At 39.7% G+C, this 15,581-nt stretch overlaps 1 protein-coding gene across 1 annotated transcript; it reads right to left on the reverse strand.

Moving 5' to 3' along the window:
• Window positions 1-821: 821 nt before the first annotated feature.
• On the reverse strand, window positions 822-15,319 carry LOC115207941 (zinc finger protein OZF). Its single transcript, XM_029775554.1, has 3 exons — window positions 14,959-15,319; window positions 3,331-3,508; window positions 822-3,000 (listed from the first exon to the last, which is right to left on the reverse strand). Exons 1-3 carry the CDS (start codon window positions 14,965-14,967, stop codon window positions 1,850-1,852), a joined length of 1,338 nt encoding a protein of 445 aa, XP_029631414.1. The 5' UTR covers window positions 14,968-15,319; the 3' UTR covers window positions 822-1,849.
• Window positions 15,320-15,581: the final 262 nt, after the last annotated feature.

The raw sequence follows: 15,581 nt of genomic DNA on the forward strand, positions 1-15,581 counted from the left end.
TTTTTGATGTTTTGTATTTCGCGCCCTGCTGTTCCATTGGATGTTGGCTAGGGGAACACCTGTCCTCAACAGGTTTTAACCCCGGTGTCCTGGCTGAATTCCCAATCTGGACCTCATATCATCACAGTCACCTAATCATCCCCAGCTTCCAAATGGCTCATTCATCCCCCCTCTGCCCTGTAACTATTCCCCAGATCGTTGCTGTAAATGAGAATATGTTCTCAGTCAACTTACCTGGTAAAATAAGGGTTAAATAAACTATGGCATGGAGCATAACTAGATAACATACAGCAGGCCAACTCATATTCTGTTCTTCTGAAATACATTTTCTTCATATCATAATATTTTGTTAGTCCTGACTAAAATAAATAATGGATTTTTTGTGATGGTGTATATTAAATAGATTTTAGACTTTTTTTAAAATGTAGATGTTTTAAAGGTGTGAATTAGCAGCTTGTATGTGTGGAGGCCTGGAGATGCTAAACATACACATGTTAATGGTCAATAACTGAGACCGGCAGTCTGCATAATAACAACCGACTGACAAAATGTCACAGCCCTAAGTGGGACAACATTCCACCGGCCACAACGAACAGCCTGATCAACTCTATGCAAAGGAGATGTGTCATGCTGCATGAGGCAAATGCTGGTCACACCAGATGCTGACTTTTTCTCATCCACTCCCCTAGGTTTTTTTTTAAGGTATCTGTGACCAACATACACATATCTGTATTCTCAGTCATGTGAAATCCATAGATTAGGGCCTAATGCATTTATTTAAATTACTGATTTCTTTACATGAACTGTAACTCAGTAAAATCTTTGAAATTGTTGCGTTTTATATTTTTATTCAGAGCAGATGATCAGGACAGTCTAGAGTACTATTTGCCTGAAGAGGTGAAGTCTTGCAATGAGCTATATGACTGTACTTCTGATTCTAATTCTCAAGAGGAAAGTTAAAACCCTCAGCCACGAGGTCACTGAGACGGACCAACAGTTGTAGGGGGATCGTCTGAAAGGGGCTGACATGCAGGAATGGAACTTAAGGATTTTGGTCACTGGCCAGCAGACCGCAATTTCTACTAGCCTGGGTAACATTTGGGACCTAAATCTGTGGCATTCGTTGTTTGTAAAGGCAACATTTCACTGCTGTGTCGGGCTAGTTTGGCACCTTTTCTACTAGCCCAATCTGAAAAGTACTAGCCTTGGGATAGCTTAATTTCCATCCCTGCTGACGTGTCTAACTGACTTCACAGGTCATTTGACTAATCATGTACAACAGAAGCACTCTGGAACAAAACCGTTTTTGTAGTTTGTATTGGAAAAACATTGAGTCCACAAGTCCTTTGTGAGCTAGTTAGCCAACTAGTTAATGTTAGCTCACTGTTTGTGTAATCACACTTTTCCAAGTGGTGACATGTTAGCTAGCCCACCAGGGCAGGGATATTTAGCTAATGTTTAGCTAGCTAGCTATGTTAGTTAACATTAGCTCAACATTTGTGTAGTCAGACTTTTTACGTGGTGACATGCTAACTAACTACTCTTGCCCTAGTGCTGGGCTAAAGTTAGCAAGTCTGACTACACGAACGGCGAGTTAACGTTATATAGCTGGTTAGCTCACAAAGGACTTGTCAATAATGAAATGTCAGTCACTATGCTGTCCTATGCTGGTTTTCTTTTTACCTGTAAGGAAGGTAAAGTGCGTTGCACACAACTAACGTTACAGTCAGTGGCTTTCTAGCTAACGTACATTTTTAGAAGCCCCTAGGTAGCCAACCACTGATATTTGACACACCAAAATTAGCTTGTTCGCAGCTATCAACAGGGCTTACCTGTACTGCATATCTATCTAATGTTTCTCTGCAGTGTGTGTTCGGTGGTGTCTAATCAGGTTGGAAGCTACAGCAAAGCTTTTCCCACACTGATCACAGCAATAAGGCTTCTCCCCAGTGTGTGTTCGCTGGTGTGTATTCAGGGTGGAAGCTACAGCAAAGCTTTTCCCACACTGATCACAGCTATAAGGCTTCTCTCCAGTGTGTTTTCGATAGTGTCTAATCAGGGTGGAAGCTACAGCAAAGCTCTTTCCACACTGATAACAGCAATAAGGCTTCTCTCCAGTGTGTGTTCTCTGGTGTATAGTTCGTTTATCTGATAGAGCAAAGCTCTTCCCACACTGATCACAGCTATAAGGTTTCTCTCCAGTGTGTGTTAGCTGGTGTCTATTCAGGGTGGAAGCTCGAGCAAAGCTCATCCCACACTGATCACAACTATAAGGCTTCACTCCAGTGTGTGTTAGCTTGTGTGTTGTCAGGTTGCCTGACTGATTGAAGCTTTTCCCACACTGACCACAGCTATAAGGCTTCACTCCAGTGTGTATACGCTGGTGTATAGTCAGGGCTTTTGATAGAGCAAAGCTCTTCCCACACTGATCACAGCTATAAGGCTTCTCTCCTGTGTGCGTTCGCTGGTGTCTATTCAGCTCTCTTGACTGAGCAAATCTCTTCCCACACCGATCACAGCTATACGGTTTCTCTCCAGTATGTGTTCGCTGGTGTGAATTTAAGGTCCCAGATTGACTGAAGCTCTTTCCACACTGATCACAGCTATAAGGCTTCTCTCCTGTGTGTGTTCGCAGGTGTATGTTTAGGGCTCCCAAATAAGAAAATCTTTTCCCACAATCAAGGCAGGGGTAAGGCCTCTCCCCTTTATGAATTCTCAGATGAGATTTGAAGGTGTTAGAAGCAGCGAAACACTTCCCACACTGTGAGCAGCAGTACGGTTTCTCTGCGGTGTGAATAATGAAGCCACTCTGGCTTGTGAAACTCTTCCCACACTCAGAGCAGCAGTGGTGAGGTTTCTTTCCTATACGTCTCTGCTGGTGTTTCTTGAGATGTTCTGATCTGGAGAGACTCTTCTCTGTCTTGTCAGCAACATGATGTGGTTGAAGTGCCCCAAATGATAAGCCCCTCCCACTGAGAGAACGACGGTTAGGGGTGTCCCCTGTAAAACAAAAAAATGTTATTTAGCAGACGCTCTTATCCAGACCGACTTACAGGAGCAATTCGGGTTATGTACCTTGCTCAAGGGCAGACAGATTTTCCACCTAGTCAGCTCAGAGATCCAAACCAGCAAGCTTTCAATTTGTGGCCCAATGCTCTAAACCAAGAATACCTGCCTCTCTTATCATCAATACACTCATGGGCCAGTTTATTAGGTATACCACCCTCCTTTCACGAAATTCAATCGACAATTAACTAGCAACTGAGCGTTTTACTGTTTATAAATCAATTAAGCAGATTGTAGTCTCATCCACCCCCCCATTGTTCTTACTTGATGAAATCAAATCTTCCTCCTCGTGTCCTTCTCTCACAGTTCCACTCTGCCCTGGTGTTTTCCTGCAGTCGACCAGCCTCACAGACACCCTCTTCAGACCCAGCAGTAAGGAGCTACCAGGAGAGTTGTGACCAGGGGACGCCGGCAGGATGGAGGGGGACGGGATAGCTCTGTCCTGTGTCGTGGACGAATCAGAATTAGTTGGGTAACATAGATAATTAAGATGTTTTATTAGTATAATATGCTTATGTGAGATACTTGTCATTAGAAAGTGTCCATTGGACTCTGGTGTCTTTTCAGTTGCACGTCTCCCTTAGCTGGGGCTCAGACACTTGGGGCCCAGAGAGGGGAGAGGTCAGATTTGTCGTCATGGGAATGTGTCTTTACCTATTTCTTAAACCATGTGAAGGGATGGCGTGATTAATGGGGAACCAATGACTTGTCTCCACAATGAGCAAGTCACTCCCTCCTTTTCTTTATTGTGGGGAGGATTATGGCAGTAAATGGACCCTTGTATGTCCTCTCTTAGATCTCACACTTATCCTGTGATAATATATGGCCTAGAGGCTCACTCCCTCCAGTGAGCCTGTCCAGGAGTAGGGTCAAGAGGGGGTTTGTTTGAGATGGGAGTATCTAGAGTTGACAATTGATATATGCCATTGGATGAAATAGTTCTGTTCAATACCGTACCAGGGAGGGACGGTTCTAAGGAGACCAGATACTGGGCTATACCATTAATCCTGTTGACATAGAATTTACTGTCTGATGTGTTTTATGGATATCTGTCATACAAAATGTAACCTTTGTGAACTGTTACTAAGTATCTGTGGTTTGTCAATGTACGTTGAAGGGGCTGTATCGTTGCTATAAAAGATCCCTGAGCCATTCTGTAAGCACCTCATTAAATGATTCATTCGAGAGAATGCATTATTGGGGGTCAAGAACTTTTGCAAAAGTATCTTAAGTATTAAAGATGTAGTTTAACTCGGACTGGTGTGTTTGCAACTCCTCATTTGGTAATGCAGAAATTAGCCACCACACCTGGTGACCACAGAAAGTATTGTACATAGAATATCATTAGACCAAACATTTGATTACTTTAGTCTAAATCGCTGATTGATTGGGTGCATCCTAATAATAACGACTTTCTCCTGAAGTGTGTAATTGTTCACTACTTTCCATAAATGTCTAGTATATATTTTTTAATCCCTTTGGCAAATTTTTCAAATGGAAGTGATATTTTTAACAATGTTTTATGTTAAGAACCTTTGATTGATCATTCATTGGCGTTGAACAAATTAGCCACTCAATTTAGTTCATACATGTTAGGAGAGCTTAAGAGTTTCTGGAAAGAGGAGCTCCACTATCTCAAGATACAGGCCGAATGTCCCCTTCCAAAATGTGAAAGATTGTAACACCTGCTAAATCACTATGCACACGCTCCAGCAGGTATATTTCACTGGTCATCCCCAAAGCCAACACCTCCTTTGGCTGCCTTTCCTTCCAGTTCTCTGCTGCCAATGACTGGAACAAATTGCAAAAATCACTGAAGTTGGAGACTTACATCTCCTTCACTAACTTTAAGCATCAGCTGTCAGAGCAGCTTACTGATTGCTGCAGCTGTACACAGCCCATCTGTAAATAGCCCATCCAACCAACTACCTACCTCATCCCCATATTTGTTTTTATTTTTCTGCTCTTTTGTACCCCAGTATTTCTACTTGCACATCCTCATCTGCACATCTATCACTCCAGTGTTAATTGCTAAATTGTAATTACTTCGCCACTATTGGCCTATTTATTGCCTTACCTCCTTACTTCATTTGCACATAATGTGTACAGATTTTTCTATTGTGTTATTGAATGTACGTTTGTTTATCCCATGTGTAACTCTGTGTTGTTTTTGTCGCACTGCTTTGCTTTATCTTGGCCAGGTTGCAGTTGTAAATGAGAACTTGTTCTCAACTGGCCTACCTGGTTAAATAAAGGTGAAATAAATGATTTAAAAAAAAAAAATATTAAATGGTGGTTTGTTCAAATAACCAGTGACGAAAAACCTAAACACAAGAACTACTGCTGCACGTTATCCAACTTTTGCAGCATGTTGAGAAAGTCAGTCTTACAGTTTCAGTATCCTACTGCAGTACATAAATAGAAGAAACCATCAGATATGGGGTATTGTGGCATGTAGTAGAAACCTACAGTAAAAAGGTATTGTGTAGCCTGGTGCAATTTCTGCCCCATGCAACATTGCTCAAGATCCACTTGTCTATGTGACTTTACTGTAACAGCAGCCACATCTAAAAATCAACAACATTCAGATAATGAGTGGAATAAACTGTAATTTAACACCCAAGTATTTCAGCAGTACATTGTACACTACACCATCATTTCAGTTGGTAGCACAGTGACCCACTTTGCCCTACTGTATAGAAGTACACTGGCAGAAGGACAGTGGTATTTACAGCCATATCCATCAATTATTTGGTTTTACCTTCCAACATAAATTAAATGAATGTCAATTTATACAGTTGTCAAACTGTACTTAAACTTCACACTATACAATTTGTTTAGTTAAGTTTTGAGCAATTTGATTAAATTCTAGTTAAAGGTATTATTTACAAATTACTGGAAAATATTTTTTTATGTAATTAATTGTAAATGGCCTTTTGAAACGTGTTTAGAACTGTGAAAATGTACCACATACATCACAAATGCAACAAAGTGATAAAAAATAACTAAAAACGAACAGCATTGGATTGGTGGAAGCATGGGCTAGTGGGAGTTCACACCATATGTTTTATACAAATCATTTCCTTTCAAAATCAGTGAAGTGAACAAGTGACAACGTTGGAAGGAAAGATAATTAGGAATTCTTTAACATGGTATCTAGCCTACCAAAAAACATGATGTAACACAATAAAACATGTAACACTTACAAATATTATTTAAATGCCTATGCAGAAATTGCTCCACCATTTCCTGGTTGCTAAAATTGCTAAGAAGTGTACTGTAGAGATTTGTTGTACCACCTACACCGCTGTGAAATATATTTTCCATAACCCAAAATATTGTATTTTCAGATGTTTGTAGCTGGTGCACAAAACCGAAAGTAAGACTGAAAAACAAAATAAAAATGGGAAGCATAGAAATAACACACACAGAACAGATTTACTGATTCTTAGACTTGCTTTCAATGAGAATGACAGATCTACAATTGACATTGCTATGTGAATTCTCCCAAAAACAAACACATTGCAGCTTTAACACTTTCAAACATGATTTAACACTAAAACATAGCAACATTGATATACAGTGCCTTTAGAAAGTATTCACACCCCTGGACTTTTTCCACATTTTGTTGCGTTACAGCCTGAATTTAAAATTTATACAATTGAGATTTTGTCACTGGCCTACACACAATAACTCCACTTTGACATTATGGGGTATGTTTTTCCATTTAATTTATTTGTATTTATTTTTTTACAAATGAATTAAAAATGAAACTGTCTGGAGTCAATAAGGATTCAACCCCTTTGTTATGACAAGCCTACATAAATTCAGGAGTAAAAATGTGATTAAGTAACAATACGTTGCATGGACATACTTTCTGTCTACTACAAATATACAGGCGTCCTTACTAACTCAGTTGCCAGAGAGAAAGGAAACTGCTCAGGGATTTTACCATTAGGCCAATGGTGACTAAAACAGTTACATAGTTTAATGGCTCTGATAGCAGAAAACTGAGGATGGATGAACATTGTAGTTACTCCACAATACTAACTCAATTGACACAGTGAAAAAAGGAAGCCTGTACAGAATAAAAATATTCTAAAACATGTATCATGTTTGCAACAAGGCACTAAAGTAATACTGCAAAAAATGTGGCAATGCAATTCACTTTTTGTCCTGAAAACAAAGAGTTGTATTGGAAATGCCCGAAGCATAACACATTACCGAGTACCATTCTCCATATTTTCAACCATAGTGGTGGCTGCATCATGTTATGTGTCGTTACGGACTGGGGAGTTTTTCAAGATAAAAAAGAAACAGAATGGAGCTAAGCACAGGCAAATTTCTAGAGGAAAACCTGGTTCAGTCTGCTTTCCACCAGACACTGGGAGATGAATTCACCTTTCAGCAGGACTATAACCTAAACCACAAGGCCAAATCCACACTGGAGTTTCTTAGCAAGAAGTCAGTGAATATTCCTGTTACAGTTTTGAGCAGTAATCGCTGCCACAGGTGATTTATAATATGTATTGACTCAGGGGTGTGAATAATTATGTAAATGAGATTTCTGTATTTCATTTTCTATAAATGTTTAAACATTTCTAAAAACATGTTTTCACTTTGTCATTATGGAGCATTGTGTATGTATGGGTGAGAAAAAATGCTCCATTTAGGCTGTGACAAAATGTGGAATAAGAAAAGGAGTATGAATACTTTCTGAAGGCACTGTATAATAGATTTTAATTAAATGCTGGAATTGGTCTGAGCGGTTGTTGCTTATTTTATAACGCAAAGTACCCTACAGCTGTCTGTCACTATACATACTTGAGGGGTCCCCTGTGACTGGTGGCTGCACTGCTAGTTGGCTGCTGGTGGGGGAAGGACCAGGGTCTTCAAAATGATTTATTTATTGAGTTTAATAGTTGAAATTAAGTTAACACACTGCCTAACACACATTAGGTACATACATTGAGGTAGGCCTATACTAGAATAATCCAAGAATGACGCGCACGGTGTCTACATTTTAAACAGTCTAACATATCTTTAGGCAGGAATTAAGAAACATTATGGAATGAAAAACGTTCAAATTACAGAATAGCATATTCTGAGTTTAAAGGTATGACGTAGGCTAGATGCACAAAGTAAACAACATAGTGGGTCGATTTCTGTTATAACCAAAATCCTTGACGTGCAAGGCTAAACTTCTCCACTGTTTTGGTCCAGTGGCTACCATGCTGGAACAGTGTGAAGCATACCAGTGCACATGCCTGCGCAGATACTGTGTGTGACAGTGTGAGCGCAAAGTCTTGCATCTTGCTCATTGCAATATCTGCAGTGCTGCTTGTGGCATCATTTAGCCGAGTCTGCCTTTAAATGTAGCATATTTTACAGTAGCTATGCAATTCAGTTTGGGATGGGCATTTTACATTTTTTGACAGTTTGACTGCCTCATCTTTTTCAATACTTCAATGAGATAGATAGATAGATAGAACACAAGGCCCACACTGGGAAAAAAATATATGTGCATTTATCTATACGCCTACAGCGTGCAACAATGCCTAATTTATCAACCCTTAAAGGTGGTCTAATTTCCCCATAGACACACACATACATACATTAGTCTGTCAAAAAAACAAGTGCCATTTGAGAATCATTAATTGAAACCATGACTAACCGTTACCTGCTCTGCTCTGCGGGGTCACAGTTGCGCTTTGAAGAGGCAAAATATGTGACGCGAGGTTGCTACTGCTGCTTCTCCCGCTCCAAACATTGTTATTTGCGCTTGATGAGCATATGATTTATCATGTAGCTAGTTGTAATTTCCACCCGGCATCAGACAAATGTTGTCTGCAGTAATTGCACTTCACAACACCGATGAGAATTCACGAACTGGCATTCATTCGATCAGCAGAAAGCGCTCTGATGTGTAGCTACTTTTTTTCCGGTACTTTTCCCAGTGTAGTCTCATTTCTCCGATAAAACAGATTAGGAAATGTAGCTTTTTAAGATAAAACAGAAATATGATGGCCATGCATCGTTTTCTAGGGCTTGCTTTTCTGGTGTGGCTGCTAACCAAATAGCGTTGGACTTATGTTGTCATCTGATGAACATTAAGTTACTTTATGATGAATGCGCTGCAGTAATGCATTTTCTGTAAACCAAAACTATAGTTGCACGCCCCTGGTCAAGCAAAACAAACGTCGATTTTCTATACAAAACGCAGGTGAAAAGATTTTTAAAAACACAGCTTTTTTGATGGTCTGCATTTTCAAAATGGGGATTTATATACTCTGTTCGAGGTAGAATACATCTGTGCGCACTCAAGCAATAGCTACGAGAAAGAAACCAGACGTGCTCCAAACGAAAGACAATGAAGACAAACAAAACTGGTACATGTAATTAAATAAACCAGAACATTATCACTGTGAGTTCTCCAAACACTATGAGAATGAGAACGGTACGCAGTATTAATACAGAAATGACCATAACCAAACAGTCTAGGTTACTGGGGAAACGGCAATGATTAATGGTAGCCTACATTAACTACTGGTGGTACTTTTGATATACAGCGGGAAATTCATAAACAACTCACACCATGAAAACTATGAATGAGCACGAATCGGCGGGAGTGCGCATGTGTTGGCTAAAAACGTGATCTCTGGTTAAAGATTAATTTTTGACTTCCATTCTGTACTCGATTACGCATGCACATCCCTATAATTGAGTTAATTTCTTGAGTACCTGGCCTGAGACGCCTCCCACAGAATTCATTGTCTCACTGACTGAATACATTTTTCAGGACAGGTCTTCCAGGACATATCTTTAAACATGTCAAAGGATGTGCAAAGGGAGCTTGTTACAGCCCTTCCTAAACTGGTTTGTACTTAGGTAAAAATGGGAAAATGACTTCATTTTGGATCCTTCTAAAAACCAGTTCTTTGACCTGATTATATGGTGGGGACGCTATATTGATGATGTTAGCCTGTTCTGGTCCGGCTCAGAAGATGAACTTATTTCCTTCCACCAATACCTTAATAGCATTAACCCTTACATACAACTAACTATGGAGTACAGCAAGGATAACCTTCATTTTTTGGGATCTTGACATCAGTACAAATGACAAAGTTTGTTTGTACATCAATCTTTAGGAAGCCTACAGATGGGAATAACATTCTGAGGGCAGACAGCTTCCCCCTAAAAGGCTAAAAGAGAACATTCCATATGGCCAATCCCAAAGAGTCTACAAATTCTGCGATCAGGAAACAGACTACAGTGTCAAATCATCTGATTTGGAGAATCACTTCTTGAACTGGGGTTACAGCAGGTAGGTCCTGAACGATGCAGGTATAAGGGCCGGACGACTTTAGAGAACTTGTTGCGAAGGGGAGAGCCTTGTGATGCACCAGAGAGAGTGTACTTTGTTACACAATAGAGCACTGGAGCAGAGAACATTAAAATAATTGGGGAAAGTGAAACGCTAACGAAAAGTCTTCCCAGAGCCACCAGTCATAAGCTTTAAGAGATGTCCTACCCTAAATTACAAATTTGTCCACAGCTATCTTCCTGGTGACTAAGACTAAGCTAGACCACTAAAGACTAAGCTAGACCACAAACCCAGGGGTCTTTTAAAAATGCAACCATTGCAGAAATATTGCACAGAAGTAGTATTTTGTTGACACAGCTTCTAAAACGGAGTATCAAGTGAAGCATTTCATTAACTGTAAAACCACTCACATCATCTACAGATTGAAATGTCCACAGTGCAAGGTATTCTACATTGAACGGACAAAGAAACGCCCTGACCGCTTAGTGGAATTACAAGTACGTCATACGGGTAGGCAACGAAGACTACCCCATGCCAAGGTACACAAGTCCTTACACCATGACAACCTTACAAGCTATTGGTATTTTATTAGGATCCCCATTAACTGTTGCCGAAGCAGCAGCTACTCTTTTTTTTTTAAATCATGTTCTGGCCTTAATTTGAAAAGGGGACCGTCTTAAACAGCAAAACAAAAGGGAACGTTTTGGGATTTACAAACTACAGGCCACTAAGTACCCTGGTTTAAATGAAGATATGGATTTCTCACATTTCCTGTAGGGTCAGGAGAGGTCCCTTTGCTGTCATCTAGTGGACATATTTCTCTATTGCCCTTATCGATGTTAAGACTTTTGTGGTCCATGTTTGCTGTGATCTAGTGTACTATAAAATAGACGGCTCTCCTATTCTTACCACATTGCCCAGTCATGTTCAAGGTTAGAACTACTTTTCTAGGGGTTCTGATGCTTCTAGACTTGATTTGCATTTTGATAACATCCATTTCACTTTTTAATGTGTATACTATTGCATACTAGGTGTTGTCCAATGAATCATGTAACCACTCCCTCTTGAAATCAGGGTGGATTTGAAAAAGCTGTTCAAAAGAGGACATTGTACTATCATATATCTTTGTACTCCCTTAAGAAGGACATGCAGCCGAAACACATGAGGTTTTAATCCTGGTTTTCATTGAACATGCCATACAAATAAATGCATTTTAATGAATTATATGAAGAGTGCTTTCTTTTTGATGACGTAATATCCATACAATTAACTTCGGTTATGGGAGATGGAGGAGACAAACAAAAACATGTACTTAAAGAACTTTGCTTACTCTTTCAAAATATTGTTTGGTGAGTCATGGGTACTTCGTCATTTGTAACAAAATATTTTTTGTAGCATTTCTATGTTGACGATTTAAAAAATAATTTGGTGCATTTTCCCCCTTATTCCATCCAGTTTGTGTACAATTTTTATATTACACTTGATCTTTCTTGAATAAATTACACATTTTTTTTAAAGTTTTTCTCTAAATTACTCTGTGCATCTATGGTACAGTTTATTGCCATCTGTACTGTTAGTCCCTCTATTTCCTTTCTTAATATAAACTCCTTTGACCTAAATTGCTTTTGTTTTAGAGTATTGAATTGCAAGGCACATTTAAAAAGTGTCCCATACAATAAGGGGATGTGCTGTATGTCGTAAAAAAAATCTGTTATAAATTCTTCTGTCCTGGTTAAAAACAAGTTGTCATCCTAAGGGCTTTGATTACATTTCCAATATTTTCTCTCCCACGTGGAAATTGTAAGAGTAATGTATATGGCAATTATACAATGGTCCGACCACATTCTGCCCCTATCAACACTAACTTTTGGTGCCAGCGAGAATGACATAAGAAAGTAGTCAAGACTCCAGCCACCCTTGTCATAGACTGTTCTCTCTGCTACGGCACAGCAAGCGGTACCGAAGCGCCAAGTCTAGGTCCAAGAGGCTTCTAAACAGCATCTACCCCAAAGCCATAAGACTCCTGAACAGTTAATCAAATGGCTACCCAGACTATTTGCATTGTTCCCCCGCTGCTACTCTGTTATCTATGCATAGTCACTTTACCCCTACCTACATATTGCCTCGACTGACTTGTGCCTCCGCACATTGACTCTGTACTGGTACCCCCTGTATATACAGTTGAAGTCAGAAGTTTACATAAACTAGTTTTAATGACTCCAACCTAAGTGTTTCAACCACTCCACAAATGTCTTGTTAACAAACTATAGTTTTGGCAAGTCGGTCATCTACTTTGTGCATGACACAAGTCATTTTTCCAACAATTGTTTACAGACAGATTATTTCACTTATAACTAACTCACTGTATCACAATTCCAGAGGGTCAGAAAATTACTGTGCATTGAAACAGCTTGGAAAATTCCAGAAAATTATGTCATGGCTTTAGAAGCTTCTGATAGGCTAATTGACATCATTTGAGTCAATTGGAGGTGTACCTGTGGATATATTTCAAGGCCTACCTTCAAACTCAGTGCCTCTTCGCTTGACATCATGGGAAAATCAAAAGATATCAGCCAAGACCTCAGAACATTTTTTTTTTGTAGACCTCCACAAGTCTGGTTCATCCTTGGGAGCAATTTCCAAATGCCTGAAGGTACCACGTTCATCTGTACAAACAATAGTACGCAAGTATAAACACCATGGGACCACTCAGCCGTCAATACTGTTCAGGAAGGAGACACGTTCTGTCTCCTATAGATGAATGCACTTTGGTGCAAATCAATCCCAGAACAACAGCAAAGGACCTCGTGACGATGCCGGAGGAAACTGGTACAAAAGTATCTATAGCCACAGTAAAACGAGTCCTATATCGACAGAACCTGAAAGGCCGCTCGGCAAGGAAGAAGCCACTGCTCCAAAACCGCCATGTAAAAGCCAGACTACGGATTGCAACTGCACATGGGGACAAAGAGATCGTACTTTTTGAAGAAATGTCCTCTGGTCTGATGAGACAAACAGAACTGTTTGGCCATAATGACCATCCTCGTTTGGAGGAAAAAGTGGGAGGCTTGCAAGCCGAAGAACACCATCCCAACCATGAAGCACAGGGTTGACAGCATGGGGGTGCTTTGCTGAAGGAGGGACTGGTGCACTTCACAAAATAGATGCTATCATGAGGAAGGGAAAATTATGTGGCTATATTGAAGCAACATCAAGACATCAGCACAGATGTGGATTACAACGTCAAGAAGACCGGAGAAGGGGCATACTGGAATCTATTCTGGATGTTTGGAACTGGTGAGTTTTTCCTGACGCTAGCAAGCATGCATTTGCAAACTGCATTGCAAAACTTGCTGTTTACATGTGCATTTGTTTTCTCAGCTACAGTTTGAGTTGTGTCCTGTCTTGACAGTGAAATATGGCTAGCTCTTACCGTAGCGTCGACTATAGAGTAGCTAGCTAGTGTTGTAAAAAAGTGATAATTTGCCCAAAGTTTGGTGTTGGTTTGTTGAACCGATGTAGGTAGTTCGCTATGTTTTCTGGAAATATTTAGGACTGACGTTTGGACGTGAACTACGTTAGCTACCTTATGTGTTAGTAAGCTGTTGTCTGGCTACAGCTAGCTAATGGCTGAAGTTGTGTAACATACCTTAAAACATAGCTAGCTACCTTTCTTAGCCTGTTCATTAGCTAGCTAGCATTCAGTTGACTGGTATTGGCTAGATAGCTAGAGAGGCTAGCTGCTGGACTTTGGACAACCAAGCTAACATTTGCTAATAGCAGCTGTATTGTTGCAGAGTAACAGTTGCTGACCCGTTTAGATAGAACTCTGCGATTCGGCTGAAAATGTCAAATGCTACAAAAAGGAGCTCATTGTTGGTTCCTAATGGATGGAAATATGCATGTGAGAGCGATAAATTATCAAATGTAAGAACATCTGTTGCACTTACAAATTTACTCCGACATTTAAATCAAATGGTCTCTTTATGGTAGCTATATGCTCGTTTTCATTTGATTTATAGAATTTGAGCTTGGTGGGCGTAGAAAACGCTGAAAACTCAATTGCTAAAGACCCTTTTAGAAGTTCGGAATATGTTTCTCCGTAACGGCTGGACAGCTCATGAGAAGTGGGGAGGGAGTGTGTTGTCAAATTGATTTGCGAGATTCCATCGATAATGGCTTAGATATGATGGTAGGGAAATGTTAATTTGACATTGCGCTTCAACCAATGCATACTCAGCACGACTGCAACACATGATGAAATAGAACAATAAAATATTGCAAAGGTGAGATGTAGCATGCATCATTGGTGTAGCCTCTCAATGGCCAATACATAGCATCAGCAATCCAGGGTTTATATACATCATGGTTCTGACTTTACCTGCTAACCATTGCTTGTATCATCAATCTGTGTGCGATTGGCTAGTAGGCTACTTTGCTGAAATTACCACCCTGGTTTATTTTGTTTAGCTGTTCAAATGGAACGCCGGGTGTGGAAGAGCCAAGAAAACTAGACTTAGACATTGTATACAGTAAGGACACTGTTCATAACAGTCTACCAAACTTACCCGATCCATCTTGGAAGCGATTCTTTATTCAAATAAAAAATATGAAAGTAAATGTGTACGCTAGAGTTACTTTCTTTGTCACGGCGTTCAGATAAAGAAAAGCTAGACCAGCGCAATCAAACGTCCTTTTAAAAATCAAAACTGGATTTAAGTTGTGACACAAACGTCCCATGGAGACTAATTTTGCATCAGAACGATCCTGTGGAATTTATTTTGGTTTGAAAACTCGATAGAGGATGGTAACAAAGAACTTCCTGTTGATGCTTTTCGGCTTCTTCTGTGGTGTTTAAGAGGTGCCGCCACCTACTGTACATTGTCATCAACATTTAAAGTGGGTGAAGCGGTTTAGGGAGTGCAATTTATTGCTAGAAAATAACTTTATTCCCTGAAATATATAATGTTAACTTAATGGCAAAAATGTAGGCTATTTTTGGCATAATCAATATCTTTAATCTATTTCACTGTAAATGATCAGATGTATCCCTTTTGTGTCATCCTCAATGATTGTAAATGCAATTTATCCAAATGTCCACGTGTGGTTGTATTGTTTTAAAAATTGGCAAATACAATAAAAATCACAAATCTAAGTTATTTATAAACTCAGCAAAAAAAGAAACGTCGCT

The sequence above is a fragment of the Salmo trutta genome, chromosome 1, assembly GCF_901001165.1.
Source record: "Salmo trutta chromosome 1, fSalTru1.1, whole genome shotgun sequence".
NCBI lineage: Eukaryota > Metazoa > Chordata > Actinopteri > Salmoniformes > Salmonidae > Salmo > Salmo trutta.